This window comes from Myripristis murdjan, chromosome 23 (assembly GCF_902150065.1).
Source record: "Myripristis murdjan chromosome 23, fMyrMur1.1, whole genome shotgun sequence".
In the NCBI taxonomy this organism is placed as follows: Eukaryota; Metazoa; Chordata; class Actinopteri; order Holocentriformes; family Holocentridae; genus Myripristis; species Myripristis murdjan.
Window position 1 is genome coordinate 7,302,350 of NC_044002.1, and position 22,404 is coordinate 7,324,753.

The 22,404-nt window shown below is 41.4% G+C and overlaps 1 protein-coding gene across 3 annotated transcripts in view; it reads right to left on the reverse strand.

The window, feature by feature from the left end:
- The window catches only part of ppp1r12a (protein phosphatase 1, regulatory subunit 12A), a 56,368-nt gene that overhangs the window by 33,059 nt on the left and 905 nt on the right, over nucleotides 1–22,404 (reverse strand). For all 3 annotated transcript variants that reach the window (XM_030045546.1, XM_030045547.1, XM_030045545.1), the window contains exon 2: nucleotides 2,245–2,375. In XM_030045546.1, the coding sequence (XP_029901406.1) occupies nucleotides 2,245–2,375 (131 nt within the window). The remainder of the gene's footprint in view (nucleotides 1–2,244; nucleotides 2,376–22,404) is intronic.

Genomic DNA, 22,404 nt, shown 5'->3' on the forward strand with positions numbered 1-22,404 from the left:
AGTGATCGTGATTGGCCCAGAAAATCCTGATCAGAGCAACCCTACTCCCCTAATAACTTGTTGTCTTGTTGGACACTGCAGTTTGCACAGAAACATCAAGAGACCACTGGAGAGATTGTCCTTGAGGACACTGGGTTGATAGCTGAAGTTGAGAAGCCATGTATTTCTGTCTCTGGGCATTTGAGCAGAGGTGAGGTGTTTTTATATTTGTTTAATTCCAGGACAGGGATTTTTTTTCCAATGTACAAACCAACATTGGTGATCAGGCAAAAGAAAAATTATACCATTGTTGTCTTTTATGTTAGCTAACTAGGCCAACATCATGAATGGACAGTTGTGGTATTGGTTATTGCAACCCAGAAAACTCTTGGCCTGCATGTCACTAGTGACTTGAGAGGTAAACTATAAAAGCCTCTATAACAAATGTTTCATGACCCAAACTAGGCAGGCTGATTTAACTATATTCAAAACTATTTGACTTAACCCCTTAAATCTTTGTGATTATCTCTCTCACGTACTCTAATGTCTTCTTCTGCACTGATGCAAAAGCCTTTAAACGACAACATCTTGACTTCTGCTGCTTTCAATTAAAGCTGCGGAGAGACTCAGGCCCTTCTCATTAGGCCAACACACCACTTGAAACAAGCTCAGCACTTATAACTTCCCTCTGCAAGGCAATTAACTGACCACAGTTACGTTTCTAAGTTTTACATTGTCTTGATTAGACTTTCTATTCTGCCTATTTTAGGTCTGTTTTACTAGGTTTGGTGGCTTTGTGGTGTGGAGTCCCACCATGGGAGTCTGAACTAACCCTACCATCAGATGGCTGTGGGTTTGACACCAAGGGCTTAAGGAAGAGACAGAGGCTGCCTGCTTTGCCATTCTCATTACTGTGAACGAGGTTGGTGGGATTAAATGGGTCTACTAAGAACTCACCACCCACATCAGGTCACTGAGCGGCTCCCTATGACACGATGTCTCCATTAGTCATCCATATCAGGCCAGCTACTTGACCTTTACATTCATTGTATGAAAACAACAAACTTCTTGTCCTCTGTAATAGTAGCTCAGTTCTGATGCTGGTTCATCAGAGGCCACACTGTCTGACATAAGTCAACAAAAACCTCTTATCTGAAAACATGATTGAATGACAATTTAATGAAACAACAAACAATTTGTCAATTACATTCAAGGATCTTTACTTCTCTACTGTGTGTACTTCATTTCAGCTTAGATACCAAGCAGAGATTGATTAACTGGCAACATGGTATGAGATTTTGTGACAGGCAGTAGTGAAAACACTAGGATGCACATTGTTATTTCTAGGGAAAACACTGATAGCGGCATAATAATAAAGATGTAGCCAGGTTCCTGTAATGTAACACAGAAGTAAAGCAGGTCACAGCACACTCCCAATATGCCAAACAATGAGAGCAAGTGAGCTCCCTCAGTCCGCTTTAGCCTGTTTAAATATCCACTGATAATATCTCTGTGCTGCACTCTGTTCCCTATGAACAGCCTTCTTACCTCAAAAGGACGTGGGGAAAGAAAATATTAGAATGCAACTCTAGAGCTTAACTCCAGATATAACTTGTGAACCCGTTCGCTCCATATTTGATTACATCATTCCAAAACTTATGACGTCTGAGCCATCGCATGGGCAGTGGGTCTTGTCAAAATGTAATGAGGGCTGTGTGCTACAGAGGATAATGACTCTTGACATGGTGATTTTGTTAGGTTGGCCAAAATAGCATCTTAGACCTTTTTGGGCTGATTTTTGGACTCAATACACACCAACCGGTAGTCACTGAGCATGACCTAACAGGATCAGGAAGTCAGAGGAAATTAAGTGTAAAGATGTACCCAGCAACCACAAGAAGAGCCTTGCAGTTCTTGTTGATATGCTCACAATACAAGCCAATTTTCTGATAGATAGACAAGATAGATAAGATAGATACACAGTTAGATATAATCTCATTAGACCAGCGGAGTAAGCTGGGAAGGAAAAACATCAACGTTAGAAAGACAAAGATCACTAATGAGAAACTCTGAGGCAGTGCATCAGCTGGGGCCCAGCCTCAATAGCTCTTTGAGAATGACAACCCAAATGACAGTGAGTCTTTACACACAAAAAAGTAAGAAAAAAAAGATGAAAACATGTACAACCAAATCAGATGCAGCCCATACTTTATTGCTTCTCAGAAACTGAATAAAATGTCTTGTTAACACCCCCTCTGTGCTTACTCTGCTATGTCCATGTATCCACAGGAAGCTGCGGCGTGGAGGGGGATCCAGCCCTCGTTGTCAGGCTGGTTGATGCTGGCTCCATGCTCCACCAGGAAGGTCACCATGTCAACATTGTCATCTATGCATGCCTGAGGGAAAACAGAGTGAGAGAGAGAGTAAGGCCATGGAAAGACGCACACAGACACCACCTGCCCTGACTCTGAATATCTGTGTATGTGTGTCTATGTGTGTGAGAGAGAGTGAGTGTATGCGTGCTTGCACACGCATGCATGTGGGCTTATGTCAGCAGGATGGCCTGCTCTATAGTTAACAGCAGCCAGCATGGAAAGTGCATTGGACTGCTTCTGATAGATTGCCACGTGCCTCGAGAATTGTTGGGGAATTTTGGCAGCGTAGTGTTCCCAAAATGCCTGCACATAGCAGGGGTGCTTTGAATACCACATAGCGTTGCACTGCTGGTGGAAACAGAGAGGCGCTGTGCCTCTATACCATCCTTTAATACAAAAGAATGGGAATACTTTCAGTTAAAATTCTTACTTTCAAGGACTGCCTTTACCTATAAAATTAGGCAGTAAATACAAGACAATAATTTGCTCTAGTTATGCATGATAAATCATCAGACCACTGAACTAACCAAAAACATGCCATCCATCCTCCTCTTAATACTGAAGAGCTTATGAATCACCCAAGTCAAATCCACATTCTTGGTTTTTTAGACTAAGAAACAAGATAGTCATTTCTTCTGAAGCAGTACACAAGGCCCTGAGCAGGAAAAAGAGAGGCTTCTGCATAATCAAAGGATAGAGGGTGATTTCCATTTTTGATAGCAATTTTTGAAGTCTTAGGCCATCTTCCATTACAGATGTGGAAATCAAGACATTTTGCACTAAGGTGGACTCCACAACTCAGCTTCTCTGTATCGAGATCTTTTTTTCTCAAACATATTCACAACAATCTAACATCCAAACATAATTTGCAGTATATATCCCAAACAGATATCAAAAAAAAAAAAAAAAAAAAAAAAAAAAAATCACAATTGGATCCAATCAATGCACATTTTGATATATATCCATATCCGTTACATGACACTCAATCAAATCCCAATTCATTTATTCATTTGTTTCATTTTCTCTCTGCCGTGCACTCTTTGGTTGGCACTGTGGTCACTGTTCAGCAGGGACTAAAACTTTTTCCATTCCCATCGAAATATTACTCAAGACAACTATCCTAACTGCCACCCAGTGCCTGGACAGTCTCCCACTCTCTCCTGGGGTTGCTATTACAACAAAAGTGTTAACGGTGGGGGAAACAGATATACACGTACACATACACACAGAGGCCTCACGTTCAGGGCACACGACTATCTGGCTGGAATCCTTGTCCAAATTTGGGCCATTTACAACACCATACATGGCGAGGGCTGAAGAGTGCTTGCGTGGGCCTCACCGAGCTTATCTGCTGTTCTGTGTGAGCAACTGTGTGTATGTGCATGAGTAGGAAGAGGTGGTTTGGGGGGTGGGGGTGTTCAGGCAGTTTGACAGAGTCTCTCCAGGTGCAGATGGACTTAACAGACTGGGTTCATCTGATTTTGCTGCAGGGCAGACAGCAAAGCTAGAACTGAGTGTGCTTCAGCCCTGCAGCTCTCTTCGCTGATGAAGTGGCACCCTATTGGGTTGTTCAGTTGGACGCCACCAAGTGAGATGGATATGCCTACACAGTCTAACGCCTCCATCCTTCTGCCATTTTCATTCCCATGAGTGCTGCCAAAGTATGTGCAACTGGAATAACAATTGTTGTAACTTTCTGCCTCTCATCTGACAACCGTCTTCTGTCCCCCCGTCTACATCTTCCCCTTAGTCATTCCCCCCATACTCCTATTATCTCTTCAAAGTCTTCAGAGTGGAAACAAGCCCCTTAAGGCAAACTCACTACTGACTCCAGCCTCCCTCTTCTGTGCGTCACTAGTCATCCTCAACTGGCTCCGCCCAGTAGCTACAGGAGCCCAACAAAGGTAATCCCTTAATGGCTGTAATTGCCTGCGGCTGACAGGTAAGAGAGTTACTGCCTGCACCAGGAGATGTGCAGTGGAGTGGCCACAGGCACAGGCCAGGAGAGGGAAGATGAGAGTGAAAGAAAATGTCAGGAAGTGGAGGGAAAAGTCATGAGTATCTTTATTAGTTTCTAGATTGTGGAGGTGGTACAATGGAGGAAGAAGCTGAGGTACCTGACAGCCTCTCTCCCACACAATCATCTCTTGTAGAGCCTGTGAAGCACCTCAGTCTGTGCTGCTGAGGGTGAGATGGCACACTGCTCAACCAATAGCAACTCAGGAATGTGATGGAGGCAGCAGAGACATTTGCGACCCTGTATTGTACTGGTAGAAACATTCACTTGCAGGGACAAAATGAATCCACACACAAAGTCATTTATAACTCATGGCAGAGAGAGAGAGAGTGAGACAGAGAGTAGAGGAGGGGGATGTGACTATTAATGGAAGGTATAATAGGCAGCATTGTGGACTAAATCCTGCCTCACACACGACCATCAGGCCCCTGAATGACAGATAGGACCTGTGTATGGCTCTCGCTGAAACGCACACAGACATGTAGTGACTCACTCTCCAGCAGACACGCTGCCATTCAAACCAGTTTGGCCAGTGTGCCTGTGAGGGGGGAGAAGAGTGGAAGCCTTGTCAAGCTTGAAGGCAACAAGATGGATAGCACCACACAGTAGAGAAGACATGAAACACACCACACATAAACTTTAAAAGGTCAAAATATTATTTGCCCACAACTTAACTACAGCCTATTTGAGCCTTTAGCTACCATTTCAACAACTAATCAAAATCGCAATATGGCCAAATGAAATATCCAAACCACAGGACCTGCATCTTTTTGATAAAGGCAACACATGAAGTATTGACTTGAAGTATTATAGTGCTACAGAGATGCCCTAGTCTAAACTGCATACTGCTGTCTCCAGACATAAGGAAGCATTTTTTGATAAACTCAGGAGAAAAAAAATCATTTTAATATTTTTTTTTTCAGAAAAATTGAAAACTATGCAAAAATGATAATTCCTACTAAAATAATCACAATATGATTTTTAAACACATCACTCACCTCTAATTTCAATGCAAGAAATATTTGGACAGAGACACAATTTTACACACTGATCATACACAGGCCAGCCATATACTTTTTTGAAATGGTTTTGAAATGAACATGAAAACATGAGTTGAAACAACAGGAGTTCTCTGTTGAGATCACCAAAGCTGGAGAGCAGGAGCAGCCGGCCTCATCCCTGCGAGGATAAATGTGGCCATGCCCATAAGTATACTTAAGTATTCTCAACATGTTTGTGTGTGACTTTCATTAGTGCTTAACGTAGCATTGAGACAGCAGCCAATCATGGAGAGAAAGTAATAATGACTAGCTGGACTCTGACAGTCAGGGCTATTGGTAGAGTCCTTGCCAACCTTTCTCAAAAAAGGCCCTCTCTAATGGAAACAGAGGCTTCTGGGAAGTTGATGTAACAGCAACAATCAAGTACTAACCTAATCAATAGACACAGGATACTCCACTTGATTGTCCAATAGAGTTTCATGTACATCACACAGCCAGCCCCTGAAAACAACTCTATTCAGTACTAGGCTGTGTCAGATGTAATTAGCAGTGAAATTATAAAAAAAAAAAAAAAAAAAAAAAAAAAAAAAAACACACAGCAACAACAACAGAGAAATCATTAACCTCCTGTTAGAAATAAGTTTAAAAATCACAATGTCAAGAGTCAAAATACCAATCTGATGAATCCATAGGCATCATTTAAAAAATTCACTGTGAAGTATCAGAGAAAAGTCTTCCAATATAATCTAGCAGAGAAAAGGTACACTGAGATTAGCCTAAAATTTGAACAGATGATTCAAAATTCAGCATTTACAATGCTGTGGAGCAGAATCTTAATTTAACACAGCAGATCTTGTAATGTTTACATTGTGCAAATGCACAGTGCAGCAGGATTTAGAGCTGTGCTCAAGCCAAAACAATCTGATCCTAGTGGCTGTGACAGACCACTTAGCATCTTATTTCACAACACTGGACTGCTCTTACTATGTTCTTTCCCAGCTTCTCAAAATGTGTGCTTCCAAATCACAAATGCGTCTGTGTTTATGAGCCAGTGTATGCTGTAGTGGCAGCACATTAAAATGAACAGCAGACTTGCGTCTGTGAAAGGTCAGCCTGCATTTGTCAGGAAAGGGCTGGCCTTGAGAGCCACTTCATGTTAAGAGCAACTGAGGCGGGAAGAAGAGGCTGTCCCCTTAGTCAGCCCGAGTCAATGTAGAGCACCCCAGTGAAACCTGATACAGACAAAAAAACACACACGTACTCGCATTACAACTGGAAACCCCACTGTTGGCATAGGGAAATGCTAGCATGTCATGAGGACTAACCCCTCTAGCTAAACACATGTTACTGTATCAAGTGATAAACTTTGGTCATACATATATCTGGATCTAGATCTAGGTATATGATCTAGATCTACATATATACATATAGATATAAACAGATATATATAAATTGCTATTCCCTCTGTTGCTCAAGTTGACTGGTAAAAGCAGTAACTAATCCTAATGGGCTGCACACAGAAAAAACAATTATGATAAAACTTGTTTGACTCAGTTTAATTGTTAGCTCTTTTGTCATGGCAAGCCATGGCCTCAACAGTAGTTGCAATTGGCATATAACTTCCAAAGAGAGATGTAAGAGGACCTTGTATCTCCCACCTCACACCTTCTCTTCAATTTAGTGCACCCACATGAGGCTAATTACAGGCTTTGTCTATAGATTAACTCAATAAACCTTCCCAGCCCATCACGGATAAATATGGAAAAGATGATGGCACAAACAATACAGTGTTCATCATATGGACCAATCTAATCCTAAAATAATAGAGACATTTGAACCCTGCTCCCTACTAATGCTGCGAAGAAGATGGGCAAAGCCATTCTCGGAGTGGGACCAAAAATGCACCCATGACGTGCACCTAAGAAAGGAGGCCGGTCGGTTGCCACGACAACAAAGCCCAAAAGAGAACATGGGTTCAGGCCTTGTCAGGCTTTTGTAAGAAACATAAATAAATAGAGAAAAGACTTCATTTTAAAGCACACTGGGGTTGCTCGGATAGCCCCTGAAGGCAGCGCAAAAAAGCGGACCATTGCAAGACAAGATCAAAAAGCTAATCTTCAGGAGTGTCTGGAGGTGCAATCTTTTTCTCTTTTTTTACCTCTAGCAGGCAAAAGGATTCTCATGGCCTGTTATGGCCATGGGGAAGGTGTTCCTCCATTGAGTCAGACTTCTAAGCAGATGCCACTGCTACTTATTAAATTCATAGTGTCATCCAAGTATAACCTCAACATAGAAGAGACACGGTACCAAGTAATGCCAATAAAAAAGAAACCACTTACTGTGCTCAGGATCCACATACAGTCACTTCCTATTTCCAGATCCAGACTTGATTGTGAAAGACTGATACTAGATTCTTCATTATTTTGGTTAATAGGCCAGAGCCACGTATAAGAACTACAAAACAAAGATTTAGCTAACTCATATCTAAATAGCTTGGAGCCTTTATGAGCATTTAAAGTTGAAAACTGACTGTGCAAGATAGAAATAGAATTATGATAAAACTACAGCAGCATTCGTTTCTAAGCTTCCAGCTAGGAAACAATGACAAGCTTGTGACACCACTGTGTACTGAGTTTAGATATACAGCACACAGACACATTTTCTGGTAGTTTTCGTCACACCCACACAGGGCCTGAGCTTCATTTTACACAGACAAAAGAATTCAAGCCCCAACCCCAAACCATTGCCACAGTAGCTAAAAAATGCCAAGACAATTACAATATAATGCTGAATTATTGTACCATGTGCTTCACCTTCTAAAGTTCAGACAGATAAGTTTGACTTCTATTCCTCTTGCACTTTGAGAGGCACGGTCTTCCTCCTGTGCAGCAAACGGGGCATAGCTCCTGTGTGTGTAAAAAATGGGGAGGTTTATTATCTACCGGGTCATCGTGCAGAGAGCTCCTAGCTTAATTTAGCAGCACTCCACATCAAGGAGAGACACTTGACGACCCCTCCCGTCCTTCACTTCCCCCTCACGTGGCCAACTTAGACAGTCTGCAAAAAGCTGCTCCTGTGCTTTTTACTGCTGAGGGGCTAGCAGGGCCTATGTTCAAATTAGAAGGACCTATGGCACTTAGCATTGCAACAAACAACTGCTGCTGATGTACCTTGCTATTTCGTTTCCATTTTGTCATCTGGTGGTGTATTTTGCTCTTTTTTTGGACAACTGGCAAAACATTCATAACATCACTTCACATTAGGGTTGTCACGATACCATAAATTCAGTCGTCGATGCCAATAATAATGAATTTCCATGATTCGATACCCGTTTTGATACCACAATAAAAAAGAATGAAAAAAGAGAAAAGGAAAAAAAAAATCCAATTTACTTCAACATACACTCCTTTATTAAAATCTGATGAACATTCAAGTAGGCTATTCATGCCTTCAAGTACATAAAACAAACTCAGAATTTCACTTGCAGTATCCAGCAGTGACATAGGAAAAATATGGAAATATTAAGTAGATTTATACATAAGTAGAAAAAGGAAACCGTTTCACAGGAAACTTTGATGGCACCGTTTGCATATTTTGTTTTGTGAATTTATCATTATCCCCGCCTTGAGCGCCTACACGACTCTAGCTGTGTTTCTTTTGGACAAGCTGAGGCGGAGCTGTGGCTGTTTGTGTCTTCTTCAGCACACACTCGAACAAACGTAAATTGTATGTACACTGCCCCCGTCGGTTCTGGAAGAACATGTTCAGGCCCACTGAAGGCTAAATCCAAATAAATACTAAATCTAAATAAATACATCCAGTACCTATGGCGCACCGTCATATTTTTTGGACTATTGGCATTGACTTGGCACCAAAGTATCGGTTCTGATGACAACCGTAGTTTTTATCAAGGTAACTCCAACACAGTTACAATGGAATTTAATGGATATTTACCATTAGTATTTTTTTTACTATTAATATTTAAAATATCAATAATAAATGTCTATTTTTGGTGGTAACCTCTGAGAAATTAAGGACATTTTGTACCAATGCATTTTTTTGGAAACAGGGAAACCAAAGCTATCACTACTGCTCTGTCCAGCCATACAAGGTGTTGTGCAATATGTTTAGAACTGTTATCGCTATTAAAAATGGCAGTTAGAATATATGGCAGATCGCAATTTCTATCAGGTTCAAAGTGTAAAATTTGTTCCTGAACAAAAGATGGACTATACAAACAAATTTCATTTAAAAGTCTTTAATTGACAGAATAAAATAGCAAAAAACAAGATTAACAATGTGGAGCTAAGATCGATTTTGGGCTTCAGCTGTTGGGGTTGGAAAGTGGGTTTGATGTGTGCTTGTATTGGAAAGCAGTGGTCCCAGGTAACTGAAGCTAAAGGGAAGTAAGTGATTTTCGATACAATCAATAATTATGACAGTAATACAGAGCAGGTTGAAAATAACCAGAATTATATTCCATTTCCTTGAGAGAACTCTTCTAGGGCCATTAATGAAAGTAATCAAGCTGGTTTTATTTCTAAAATGAAGATAATTCAGCCAAAAAAAAAATGAACACTGTTTTACCACCCAGCACTGCCTATATGTATGCATCACAGTTAATCCCCATGTCTGTGGTTTGTTCAGTCATCCTGGAAAATCAGTAAAGCAAACAAGGCGGAATCAAGGACAGTGGATCAAAAAGGTAAAATAATCACAAAACTCCTTTAATTCAATATGGAAGTTGTTATTCTCGAAAAGTTACCCATATGCTGCATTTGTGTCTATGTCATGCTTGAATTTGATCATGGCTGACCAACTGTCCCTGAAAGAGTAACCAGATGAGTCTTCTCTTTTGAACCAGTTAGTAAACTGTGACCACAACAAACACAGAGGCTGTGCGCCATGATTGGAGAGCTGTTTGGTCCCAAAGCAGCTGTTCAAACCCCCAAACCGCAGAAGAAAGCCTGAGTCACTCTCACTACAGTTGAGATCAAGACTTTGGCTTGAATCAAAGCACCTACACCGCTGACAGGCACTCAGGGCTCTTCGAAAACATGGCATGTCAGGACACAAATAATAGCGCTATCACTCTCTCTACAAAAAAAAAAAAAAAAATTAAGACACCAAATTATTAAAAAAAAAAAAAAAAAAAAACTTTCTGTAGCCCTTCTGTAGCCCTGTTTCTGTAGCCCTTTGCCGGTTTGTGCTAATTTCAGATATATCTCTATAGGTCTGGGGCGGGGGGAACCTTTCAATATCTGTAAGAAAAAACAAAACATCTACTATGAGGTAGTGTTTCTAAAATATCACATGTACAAAAATAATAAATTAAGACCTGCAGGCATTCAGAGTCAGCAGCCCGAGTAGTAACAGGAGACACGGCATCCACAGTACAGCTTAATAACACAGGCCTTGTTTTCTTACAGGGAAAGACCAGTTTACTCCCATATAAAGCAACAGTATGGAGGACAAAGCAACTTCTTCTGGATCACAGAGTTGGCCTCTCCTCTCACTCACTTTGCTTCTCTCCCTCCCCCTCTAATAGTACAACTACTCTCTGCAACCACCTAGCCAGGCAGCGGCAGGGCCCTGCACTAGCATACCAGTGGAGAAATTCCCAGATAAGTAATACTGTGAGCCTCGGGGCTTCAGGCATCAGTGCTTTGGCCACTCCTCATGGGCTACGTCATCGGCTCAGAGGCGCGCAGCCACTTCCACAAAAGGAATTCCTTCTTACCGCCTGTGTATGTGTATCACTGTGTGTGTGTCTGTGTTTGTGTGTGCATGTGTTAGACAGACAAAATGATCAGAGGAGACGGCAAGAAAATTAAAAAGATGGGGTGAAAGGGAAAAATGGAAATTGGGAGCAAACAAAAGATGTAAAGAAAAAAAATCAGATGAAAAACAACAGTGCAATTTTATTTGTGTGAACGACTATGCATGAATGTTCATTTTGTAAGGTGATGTGTATGTGTGTGTGTGTGTGTGTGTGTGCCAGACAAAGAGCACACAGCTCCTGTGCTGTGGCAGGGTTCGGGAGGCCAGGGGGTACGGGGGGGAGGGTTAGAGTGCTGCAGGGCAACCAGCTGGGTCCCTCCACTAGATGAGCCCTGTTGGGAGCTGCAGCCAGACTACACACACACACATACACACACACACACACACACACACACTCTCTCTCTCTCTCTCTCTGCCTTCACTGTTCCAGCTGCTGCTGCTGCTACTGAGGACGACCATATATGGCCCTGGGATTCCCATGGAAAAAGACGGCCAGAATTGAGGAAGAGGGGGAAAAAAGGCCGGGGAGATTGTAACTGTACATTTCGCTCCAGCTTATGCTCAGCAGCCAAAACAACAGGCGCACTTGAGAGCCAAGTTTGTTTCCATGTGAGGGGTCTAAAAGGCGAAAGGGGGGCACCAAGAGGGGAGAGGCAGAGAGGTCAGATCACCAGAGAGAGACAGCAGAGTACAATTCTCCACTGATATTTCCATATAATAGGAGCCTTATGTGGAGGCTACGATACAGAGGACAGTAGATGGCTCAGTCAGCAGTCACTGACATAACAGGCTAGTAAAGAGGCATTGAGCATGTTCCGCAGACCCCCACCACCCCCAGCCATGTGCGCACTGGCACTGTGTCCCTGTTCATGCCTGCAAGAGGTTAAATGGGTAGTGTGGATGCCTTGGTCTGCCCTCCAGGCATTGTACCAATCCATAGCCATTACCAGCACAAATATGGATCATTACCAAAAGCTATTAGAGTAAACCTCTAAGCTTGTCACCCATGTATCAGAACAGTTCTGTCACAGAATACTAAGGACAAGACTGATACCACAATCTTGGTCAGTCAAGACTAACTATTGCAGCTTCCAAATCGCAGCAGGGTGCATTTTCCCCCCCCAAAACAATGTTTTAGGCAAATTACTGTTTAAGTTCAAAGTTCCTGGCCATCTTGCTCCAAAAACTGCATTCTCATTCAACCTCAACAAATCCTTTAGACAAATTTTGCCATTCTGACAAATTAAGTGCCATGAAAGAAGTCCTATACAGGTAGCTGTTCACATAACAGTGAGCAACAAAAACTGCGATGCATTTTTGTCCTAACTTTGTCCTTACCTAACACCTCCATCTTACTACATTTAATTTTGATTACTGTTGGTGTGTGTGGTTCTAAAGATGCTGCTGATCATTCTCTCTGTCAAATATATGAATTATGCATGTTTACATACGAGTAGAGAATGATACTGCAATTTTATTTGCCTTTCATTACTTGTGCATCCCTACAAATAGAAAGCAAGTTGTTTGTTCAGTCTTCAATTTCAGAGATTTTGTTCAGAAAATGAAAAGCTATAACATAAACACTGATACAATGCAGACCTCGGTGCTCTTCCATTTGAAAAAATATAGCTATAGAATTTAGAAACTACTCTTCATTTAATTTACACTTCAATTTCTAAAAGACAGTGTGTGCCTGTTCTGTTTGGCCAGTAACTGAGGATTTATTAGGCAATAGGTTTTGCAATACATGAATATATACATGTGTGTTCACATGTATCTATGTTAGTCTAACTGCAGTGATAAAAGCAGAGGGGGTGGAAGAAGCAGGGTCACAGTGGAGCCTCTGAGAGGAAATGAGAAAAATAAACAGCCACTTCCTGTTCCTCTCTGGCCTGAAATCTCCGACACCCTGATCCCTCCTACTACCACCACAACCTCACTAAGAAAAGAAGAGCAATGCCCCATCCTCCCCGGGTCCTGGACCCTCAAACCCGATTAAGACCTATTGGGAAATTTCTACCCACTAAACAATTTGTGTTGTTTTTAGAAGTCATGTAAGAACCACAATTTCATTACTTTTACTCATGTTACCTGGAAATACTTAACTGGGTGTAGCATAAGTCAGTGGAACTCTGAACTCGCTACACAGCAGCCTGCATGTTTTTGGTTCATTAATTATTCATTAAACAGTCTATTAACATCTCAGCTTAATTAGACTCACTGACCTGACATTTATGCTCTATAAAATATGGCAATCAAATTTAGGCTACGATGCTGTAATGACTTCAGTTGATCATATGCGCCTCACCCTGGAAGCTATACATGGGGTTGCATATAGGAGCACATTGATGTTCGTGTAAGTCCAGCTGAAAAAAAATTGTATGCTCTTTTGTTAGCTTTCTTTGATGAATGAAAGGACTTCACATTACATGGCACATTATTTTCTAACATTTGCATGTGTCATCTGTTAACAAATGGAATTAGTTCATGCTCAGTTGATTTCTTTGATTAAAAACGCCCATGAAACTGAATCATGAGTCAATCATATGAAAGGCTTAATACCAAAAATAGTATGTTACAAGTAGATATTGTTGTCATCAGTGAAAGCCTACTTTTTCATGCACATAAGAGGTCAATCTGTACACAGACAGAGCCCATCTATATCAAGCCAGGTTAGTCCCTATGTTTGGAACACAAGCCAAACATAAAGCAGGGGCCCACTTACTGACACTGTTATTCCTCTGTGGGCAAAGTATCAGTCACGTGCACATGCATACACAAACACTAATGGTGCTGCATCACAGCAGTTTCAATGGCAAACAACTCTTACAGATAGATCAGCACAAACCAGGGTCAATATAAATCAACTGGAAGGGAAAAGGCTTGTGTAGAGTGCCTCAAATGGATGGACATGTCCAATGCCGGGTGGAAGAAAACAGCAAACCGGCAAAATAATCCTGGGAAGACAGTATTCTATATTTCTTAACCTCATAGCAATGACAAAAGTCTAAACTTTCTGTAATGTGTGATTTAATGAGTGATTATTTTCACCTCTACCCCCCATTTTGTCAGCTTAAGATGCAGCCATTTTGAGATTAAATGGAAAGAATGTACCCTCACCCTCCCACTGACAACAAATGGACACACATTCTCTGCCTTAATTGTACTCACTTCACTCTAAGACAATGAGGAATTCACAGTCCCTGCGTCCAGGTGTTTTCAGTTCAAAAACAGCTCATAAAAAACGCTCAGCGTGAGGCATGTGACTGCCGCCAAGCAAACAACAGTGGGATGGCTTCAAGAAGACCAAGCTTAAGTAGAGGACAGACACTATGTGCCACAGGGTGGAAAAAAAAAAAGCTGAAGTCATCCCACAAACATTTCACAGCAGCTCAGTGCTATGCACAGCCTTTGCCTGCCTGGGACTGTGTCCGTATAGAGAAGAGCTAGCATTGGGCATTAGCCTGTCGAAGCACTTGGCACGGTCTTATACCAATTTATAGACAAAAGTGTCAGCAGGTAGGTATTTATACACACTTTTTCACATAAACCTGAGAAGTCCTTCCACGATGGAGTGGGAGAGTTACGGCATGATGCATGAGCGAGAAATAACCTGGTCTGCACAGACAAGAACACACACTGACATCATCATCAAAAGGCATCCATCAGAGGAGATGTATGAGATTGCAGCCTCCAGCTTCAAATCAACCCTTTATTTTGATCAAACCATTACAGAGCAGCAGTGGTCCATTATGGCAATGCAATAATTTCATTACAACAATATCACAAAAATGTGTGCATTTGACATCGAATGGCCTCCTTTGCATCAAACGAAACATGCTATTAGACAAGGTCAAGTCCAGCTGTAACTTGGCTATCAAGTGAGCCAGCTCAAATGGACAGTAACAGTAACAGATTTACTCCTCTGAGGAATTTTCATTACAGCCCCAGGTGAACCAGTTCCAACCTGCAGCAACACTCATCTCAGATACTTCAGAGAACCTGCAACATTACAAACACTCAAATGAAAACACCTTTAGAATTTTATCCTTGGCTTATTTATTTGCTTATTTTCAATTCACAACTAGGGCTGTAACTATTGATTATTTTAGTAATCAAGTATTCTATTCATTTTCTTATCATTTAAAGGGATTAGAATTATTTTGTGTTTTATTCAAGAGTAATACTAAATATACAGAAGAAAAAAACAAGTTCAATATTTGCAAGTTTCAACCTTGACAAACAGATAACAATAAAAAGATTTTGTGTAATGTAACTTTAATTTCAATGAATCTGGACCAACTCTAAGCCACATTTAGCTTACATTGTGGCGGGCTGTTTTGAAAGGCATGTCTGACTTCAAGAGATAGTGTGCAAGGAAACAATGCCGACGTGTCACAATCAGCAGATGACCTGGCATGATGAAAAGCATTGGCGCGCAAACACCACGAGGACTTCCTGCTGCTGATTATGGGGTTGGTAGAGAGGCTGAATGAAACCGTCACCGTGGCCTGCTCGACAAGGCCAGACCTGACAATTATATACAGGTAAAATGTGCACGTTCTGGGGCTCTGATTCTAAAATTAACGTTCTCAGTCATCAATCAGGCTGAGGTTACAATAGCACTACAGTGATTCAACACTGACGAGAATTTACCATTGTGCTTGGATGACCTTTAGGCACCTGTATGGAAAGCTAAGCCAGGCGTTTGATGTCTAATGCAGAGATCTTAATGCAACTATACTGGATCAAACACAACGTTGGGCCTGTTTGTGTCTGTAAAGTTCAAGACATGCCCTTCCACCTTCAGTATTGGTCAGCCACAGCACACAAATCAGCTGCCTGTTTATCTGTATGGCTGAAACAGAACAGAAATGGTGGAGCATGCAAAATTCATCAGGACATTCCTAGATCGAACTGGGCGTCACTGAACAGTAAACACATTGTCCACACCTCACTGTTTGTGCTGTTGTGTAAAGGTTTGGTTAGCTGTCCTCTACACACACCCAGATGTAGAGATGTTTCTGCTTCCATGCATAATTTGGGATGCTGCTCCCACCATCTGCTTGAACCTAATACAAAGGTTATAGCTTGCTTACTTACTTCTGCAAGAACCATTTGTGTTTATTTGCTCTACTTACAGATGTGATGTTCTGCAGCACATTTTAGACTGATGCAGCTTTTTCAAAAGTAGATAAAATGGTGACAAAATGTTAAATTGGATTGAAGTGCCATGAAAAAAAAAGTTAAATATAATTAGTCTGTGCAGTATCACATTACACTGAACCACAACAATTACAAATGTTGTTAAACGGTTACATGACTCAGTCTATTGCACCACAGATCAGATGTGACAATGCCAAAAGAAGATATCTAGCTGCCAGAGATACACACCAATAACTCATATGGCAAGCAGCAATTAGATCTAAATATTAGTCACAATAAAATACAAAAAGATGGCTTTAGTGATCAACATTTCACAAGGATTGGCAGTTGACTCTTTGGGCTAGACAAAGAACAATGAAATTTAGATTGTCTAGATTCCAGGCTATGAATTATTGAACGGCATCTTAATGTATTCAGCATGCATGATTGGCTGGCTGCGACCATAAGACAGCCTAAAATCATAACAAAGAGACTGAAAGCCTAGTACACCCTTTTACAAGAAAAGTGAATTGAAAGCAGACCTTTTCCAAAATGGGCAGATATCAAATGCCTCAAGTCAATTTGGGCAGTCATTGATGGCTGCCAAGATCCTATTACAGCAGGAGGCTGCAGCCTAAATGTTGTAGCACTTTGACATAAAAATTACCATAGACACAATAACATCTCATTCAACCACCATTTCTAATGCTGTTGACCTTTACCATGTCCATTTAACGGCTTCTCCTCAGGGCAGTAACTCCTTTGCTGGTAATGTAACAGAGGCACTGGCTGAGAGACCAGTGCTGTGTGTGATTTCAACAAAAGAAATAGGTGTGCTGGCTCTGAACATAGACGGCAGTGCCGTCTTCACACCATAAACCATGTGCTTTATCTGGGCAATGGTTTTGCTCATCAGATCCTGCCAGGCAAAGAGTAGGTAATCTGAGAAATGGTTTGTTTACAGCAGACATGGTGGTATTCAAACGATGAACAGAATACTGAGTGAAATGCTGCACTTCATAGTCAAACTGGGTGATGTCTTCACTACATAGACCTTAATGTACAACGAGTTCAGCTAAAGCACTCAGTCTAGAGTATCAGTATATTTTAAGGAAGTAAGTATAAGTATATGGTAAGTATAAGCAACATTGCTCTCTAGTTCCCTTGTAGGGCTACCTTAAGGTGAAGGATGCTGCCTGCATGTAAAAAGACCCGTGCTGATCCGTACCATGTATGAAAAGCAGTGCAGCTGCTATGATTTACATTTAAAGTAACCATGTAAAGCTACTCAATTTAGCCGATGTCTAAAATTAGCATTATTTTGTCTTCTTGACGGCCATGCCTTAAGGTTTCACGCCACACACCCTGCAAACCAAATTAAAACTACTATAAAGGCAGCACTGTGCATTACACCTCACCCTCAAAACATCTCATAACGTAGTCCTTTTTCTAACAGTTGTTAGGTCTGAAGGTTGTTATGCAGGCAGTTAAACATGCTAGAGGCCTGAGGTATGTCTGTGGACTGAGTTTTTCTCAACAGTGAAGTTGCTGGCCTGTGTTTCTCATGTGTAGGCTATCAGAACAGGTGAGAGAAGCAGGGAAGAGCTGTGGTGCAATGTGATGCGCAGATGTTTTGCCTGTCTCAGCCAAGGGGCCTCTCCATATGAGATGGCGGGATTTTCTCCCTCAGGCAGGCAGACAATGGGTTGGGGTCTGAAAAAATGCCTTGATGCTGCTGTCAAGACGACACAGACATGTCAGTAACATCTCTTCTCTATTCCTCTGACTGGCCAACTTGGAGCAAGGGGTATAGCTGGCAATCTCAGGGTTGTGGTTGTGGTTAGAGTCACAATAATTATCTCAGCCAGGCGCAGCCAAGAGGGGATTGTGTGTTTGGTCATGTGTGTCTGTCCCAGCTAATCTCAGAAACTACTGGGTCTATCAGCCTAAATTTTTATGCACTATGCCTGTACGATGAGGAACCTCTCGTGGTTGCAGTGATTCAAAACCTCTGCAAAGTGTTGCACTCTCTCTTCATTCACTGTCTAGCCTGCTCAACTACCGTCGCTCTGTATCCACAGAGTTGCCGTACGCTGGTCCCTCAATGCATTCACTGGCCAGCTTGTTCACTTCTTTATCATATTATTGCTGTGTTCACTCCAACGGCAGGTGAAAAAATTCCAGGATGTGTGTTGTGCTTTTTGGGTGAGATTACACACTGGTGACAAGGAATTCAACAGAACACAGAGCAGACCCATGGGAGAAAAACAGAAAGTGTCAGAGCAGGGGTTAAAACAGGTTGCATGGCCTATGTAATAAACAGAAACAGACATATTAAGACCAAGAAAAGGTTAAACTCGAGAGGCTTTGGCAGTTTTACAGTACACTTTCTATAGGCTACTGTACTGTATTATATTTCAATCATATAGTAATTTAATTTGTAATATGAAAAGGATTTGTCAATACAATTGGCTGCTGAGTCTCTACGGTAGCCTATAGTCTGGAAAAAGGAAGCTATGCTAAGCAGAGATCTGCACTCTACTGAGGGCACTCTTCTAGTTATGTAATGTGTTAATATGACTGATGCTGATCTAGAGAAAAAGCGCCCTCATAGCCCTCTTCCACATGCTCCATATTTGTTTCAATTCAAGATTCATGCAGTCCTCTCTCACTCTAAACTGCTGCTCAAGACTGTCTTTCTCCATTCGGTCTGTTACGTAACTGCCTCTCTGTACATGCAAATCCACCAACACAAGTGACTAGCAACCTGCCTCGAGTCGTTGCCATGGAGACAGCACAAGATAATGTTCATAGATTTCAGGGTCATAATGAGGGTGTGTAATGTCAACATAACAGAGGCACTGTAATACCCAATACTGATATGTTAAGCCAAATAAGTCATTTCAGTCACTAGGACCCATGAAAGCCATCAACAGCAAAGAAAAAAAAGTTCATGTGTGGGTCAGTGTGGACATTTTCCTGTGTAAAGCGGTGAGCTCTGGCTCCCTCTCCACTCATGGCCATGATGGAGTTCAGTGGGCAGCAGTCAGCTGGGCCTTGGCATTGCATGGAGAGAGGCAGGCAGACAAGCCAGCGAGAGAATGACTCGAGGGGAGGGGGTTAGGTGACAGCTGAGGAATGCCTGCTCTGCTCTCCTTTTGCTATGGTTTCCAACGACTGTCATGTGAAGAATGCACGGGCTAGGACGACAGGACTTGGAATGCTACCCTCTGAGACTAGCTTAGTCGATGGGATCTGGAATCTCTACTCATCTGCTGAACTCCTCCTTCACTTGTACATCCTCTGTATTGACATCACTCCACCTGAATCTTTGCAATCTATGCTGAGTATCTGGAAAAGAGGGAAGCTGGTGTGTCCCAGTTATTTATGTTACAAGCAAGGAATGTGCTCCAGAAAAATCAACCATAAAGAGGCTGTAGTAATAAATAATAATAATAATAATAATAATAATGATAATAATAATGAGTAACACTTTTCGTTACGTTGTTCTTGCATGGTATCAGAAATCTGATGACGTCATACATTACAGCCATTACTAACCTCATCCCTAACCCCCAAATGCACGAGACACATAAATGATCCCTTTACTATAAATCACACTGCAGAGACCGCAAATGAAGACAACATGTTTACTGGTCCTTCAAAGACAAGTAATCTTAAATGACACAAAATCCTTGGTATGACTCACAGACTCAACCTGTGGCCTAAATTTAAGATTATGCCAAGCCTGCACTACAAAGGCAGCGCTACAGACTCTGAGTCATACCCAAACTTAGCATCATCTCCTAAAACCCAGATAGGGGAACTTGTCGTAGTGGTATTTATAACCCCGCACTGCTCACCAGTGTTGGGAGCAAGATCACTGCACCCAAGGAGTGACCACTGAAAAAACACGACACAAATCACAACAAAGCCATAGGTCATTAGCCCAGTACGAGGGGAGATTTGAGTTTATGGCACAAAATGAAACTGTCAAAACTGATGTCATTGTAATCAACAGATTAACTCCTGAATGCTGACAGCTAAAAGAAGCTAACAGACCCCAGAAAAACTTAATAAATACCAGTGCTTGCCAGTGACAAACTTTATAGTATTCTAGCATAGAAAAAATTATGCCATATGATTCTCTCATGTTTATTATCCAAGATCAAAGAGGACATGACAAAGAAAGCAAGACAAACATTTGCAATGGACATCAGGTGACTCTGGCTGTCCATCTCCTCTTCACTTCATCTAAGGAAACCAGTATCAGCTTGACCTCCCTGCAATCCTAGGATTAGCATGTAAAACGCAAATCCCTATATCGCCTTCTACTCCTTTCTAAGACCCCAAAACCCATGGATCACATGCTGGCCTAGAACACACACACACCAGCTTCTTGTCTCCAGAGATGGTTAGGTCTGAAGAGCGGCACTGCAAATTCTTTCCTCGCTCTAGCTCATCCCTGGACATCAGCCCAAAAAAAGGCAACGTTTCCACCCAGTGAGTCTGTGCAGGGGGGCATGCTAATTCCAGATTTAATTATAGAAGACTCTTCACCAAACAAAGGATTGATGAAACAATACTTTCAGTAAAACTGCTAGGAAAATTCTTGGTGGAAATAAAACCCACTCATCGTTCAAAGAAAATGCTAATAACCTATCTAGGAAAAACCTGTTCGCAAAACTTTTAATATGCTGAGTAAATTCCTGGACAGCAAAGAGTGAGATGTGTTTCATACTACATGTACCAAGGTACACACAGCAATCCTCAGGCTTACTCAGACTAGACATGCAGGCAATGACTAATGAGATGACATCATTAGAGATCTATGCTACTTTAAAACATTTAATGTAACAATTCTTCTTTTAATCCTTCAATCGTTACTTACTAACCAAACAAACTAGATGATGAAAAATATATTTGCACAGGGCTTACAAAATCACCAATAGGGTTAATCAACTCTATTCTTCCACCAGCATTTCTCAAAAATAAAGAAATCTACTGAATCACAGCAAGAAACCAACATGTGAGCACTGGCCATCAGAAGATGCAATTATGTTAAACAGTATACCTTATTTAAAAAAAATAAATTAAAAAAAAATCACAAGACTTGAGAAAAGAAATAAATACTCAAGGTATTATTTGTTGATGATAAATCTTACCACTTAACAGGTAGAGTTCAGGGAGTGACTCGCGTGTAAAACATATAAACCAAATGGTGAAGCAGATGATACCAGAGTGTATGAAGTCACCACTTGTTAACCTGCATTACTGTATAATCAAACCCAATTAAACCAATGTAAGTAACCCTAAAAACCTTCTGTGGCCTGAGGAACACTAAGGTTAATTTCTATCTTGCCCAAAGTAATCTAGTCGCTTTCAGTTCTGATCGTCATGACAAGCAGCAGCAAAGTTACTGCCACAATCTAACCAAATATCACAGAAAACACTGGTTTGTGTCTTCCTGTTTCACCTTACTGTATCTGGCATACATGTGGGACATTACAGTTACATCGGCTAGCACCTGACATTGCTGGCTAACGATACCAATCAGCTGCCATTTTCATTATTTGCCCGAGGCTAGCTAACGTAGCTACTGCCGCTAGCGGGTGAAGAGTTAGCTTATCATTGATGTTAAACAGCAATGTAGCTAGCTGTGTCGCTGACAGATATTTCTGAGGAACAACATGGACACAGTGCTCACTTATTTTATCAGAACAAAACGTCCGTCCACCAGCTTGTAATCAAGATAGCGAATGAATTACCTTGGCTATCTACCTCCACAACAGCTAACGACGGCTAACTAGTGTTAGCTAAACAAGCTAGTTGAACGTTAGCCTGAAAATGGCTATCGGTACTTCATAGGTAACTTTTATCATTATTAGCCATTTAATTTTTGTTAGCAGGTTCTAACAAATGTGCAAAACACTACTAGTATGAACGTGGGCCTTAATTCAGATATACTATCCTGGCGCTGTATACATAACGTTAGCCTAAACCTGTAAATTAACCAACTAGCTGCTGCTTCCTCAACAGAGACTAGTCTGAACCGCGCTGGATAGTCTCTGTAGCTAACGTTAGTTTGTCAATAAAACGACTTTTG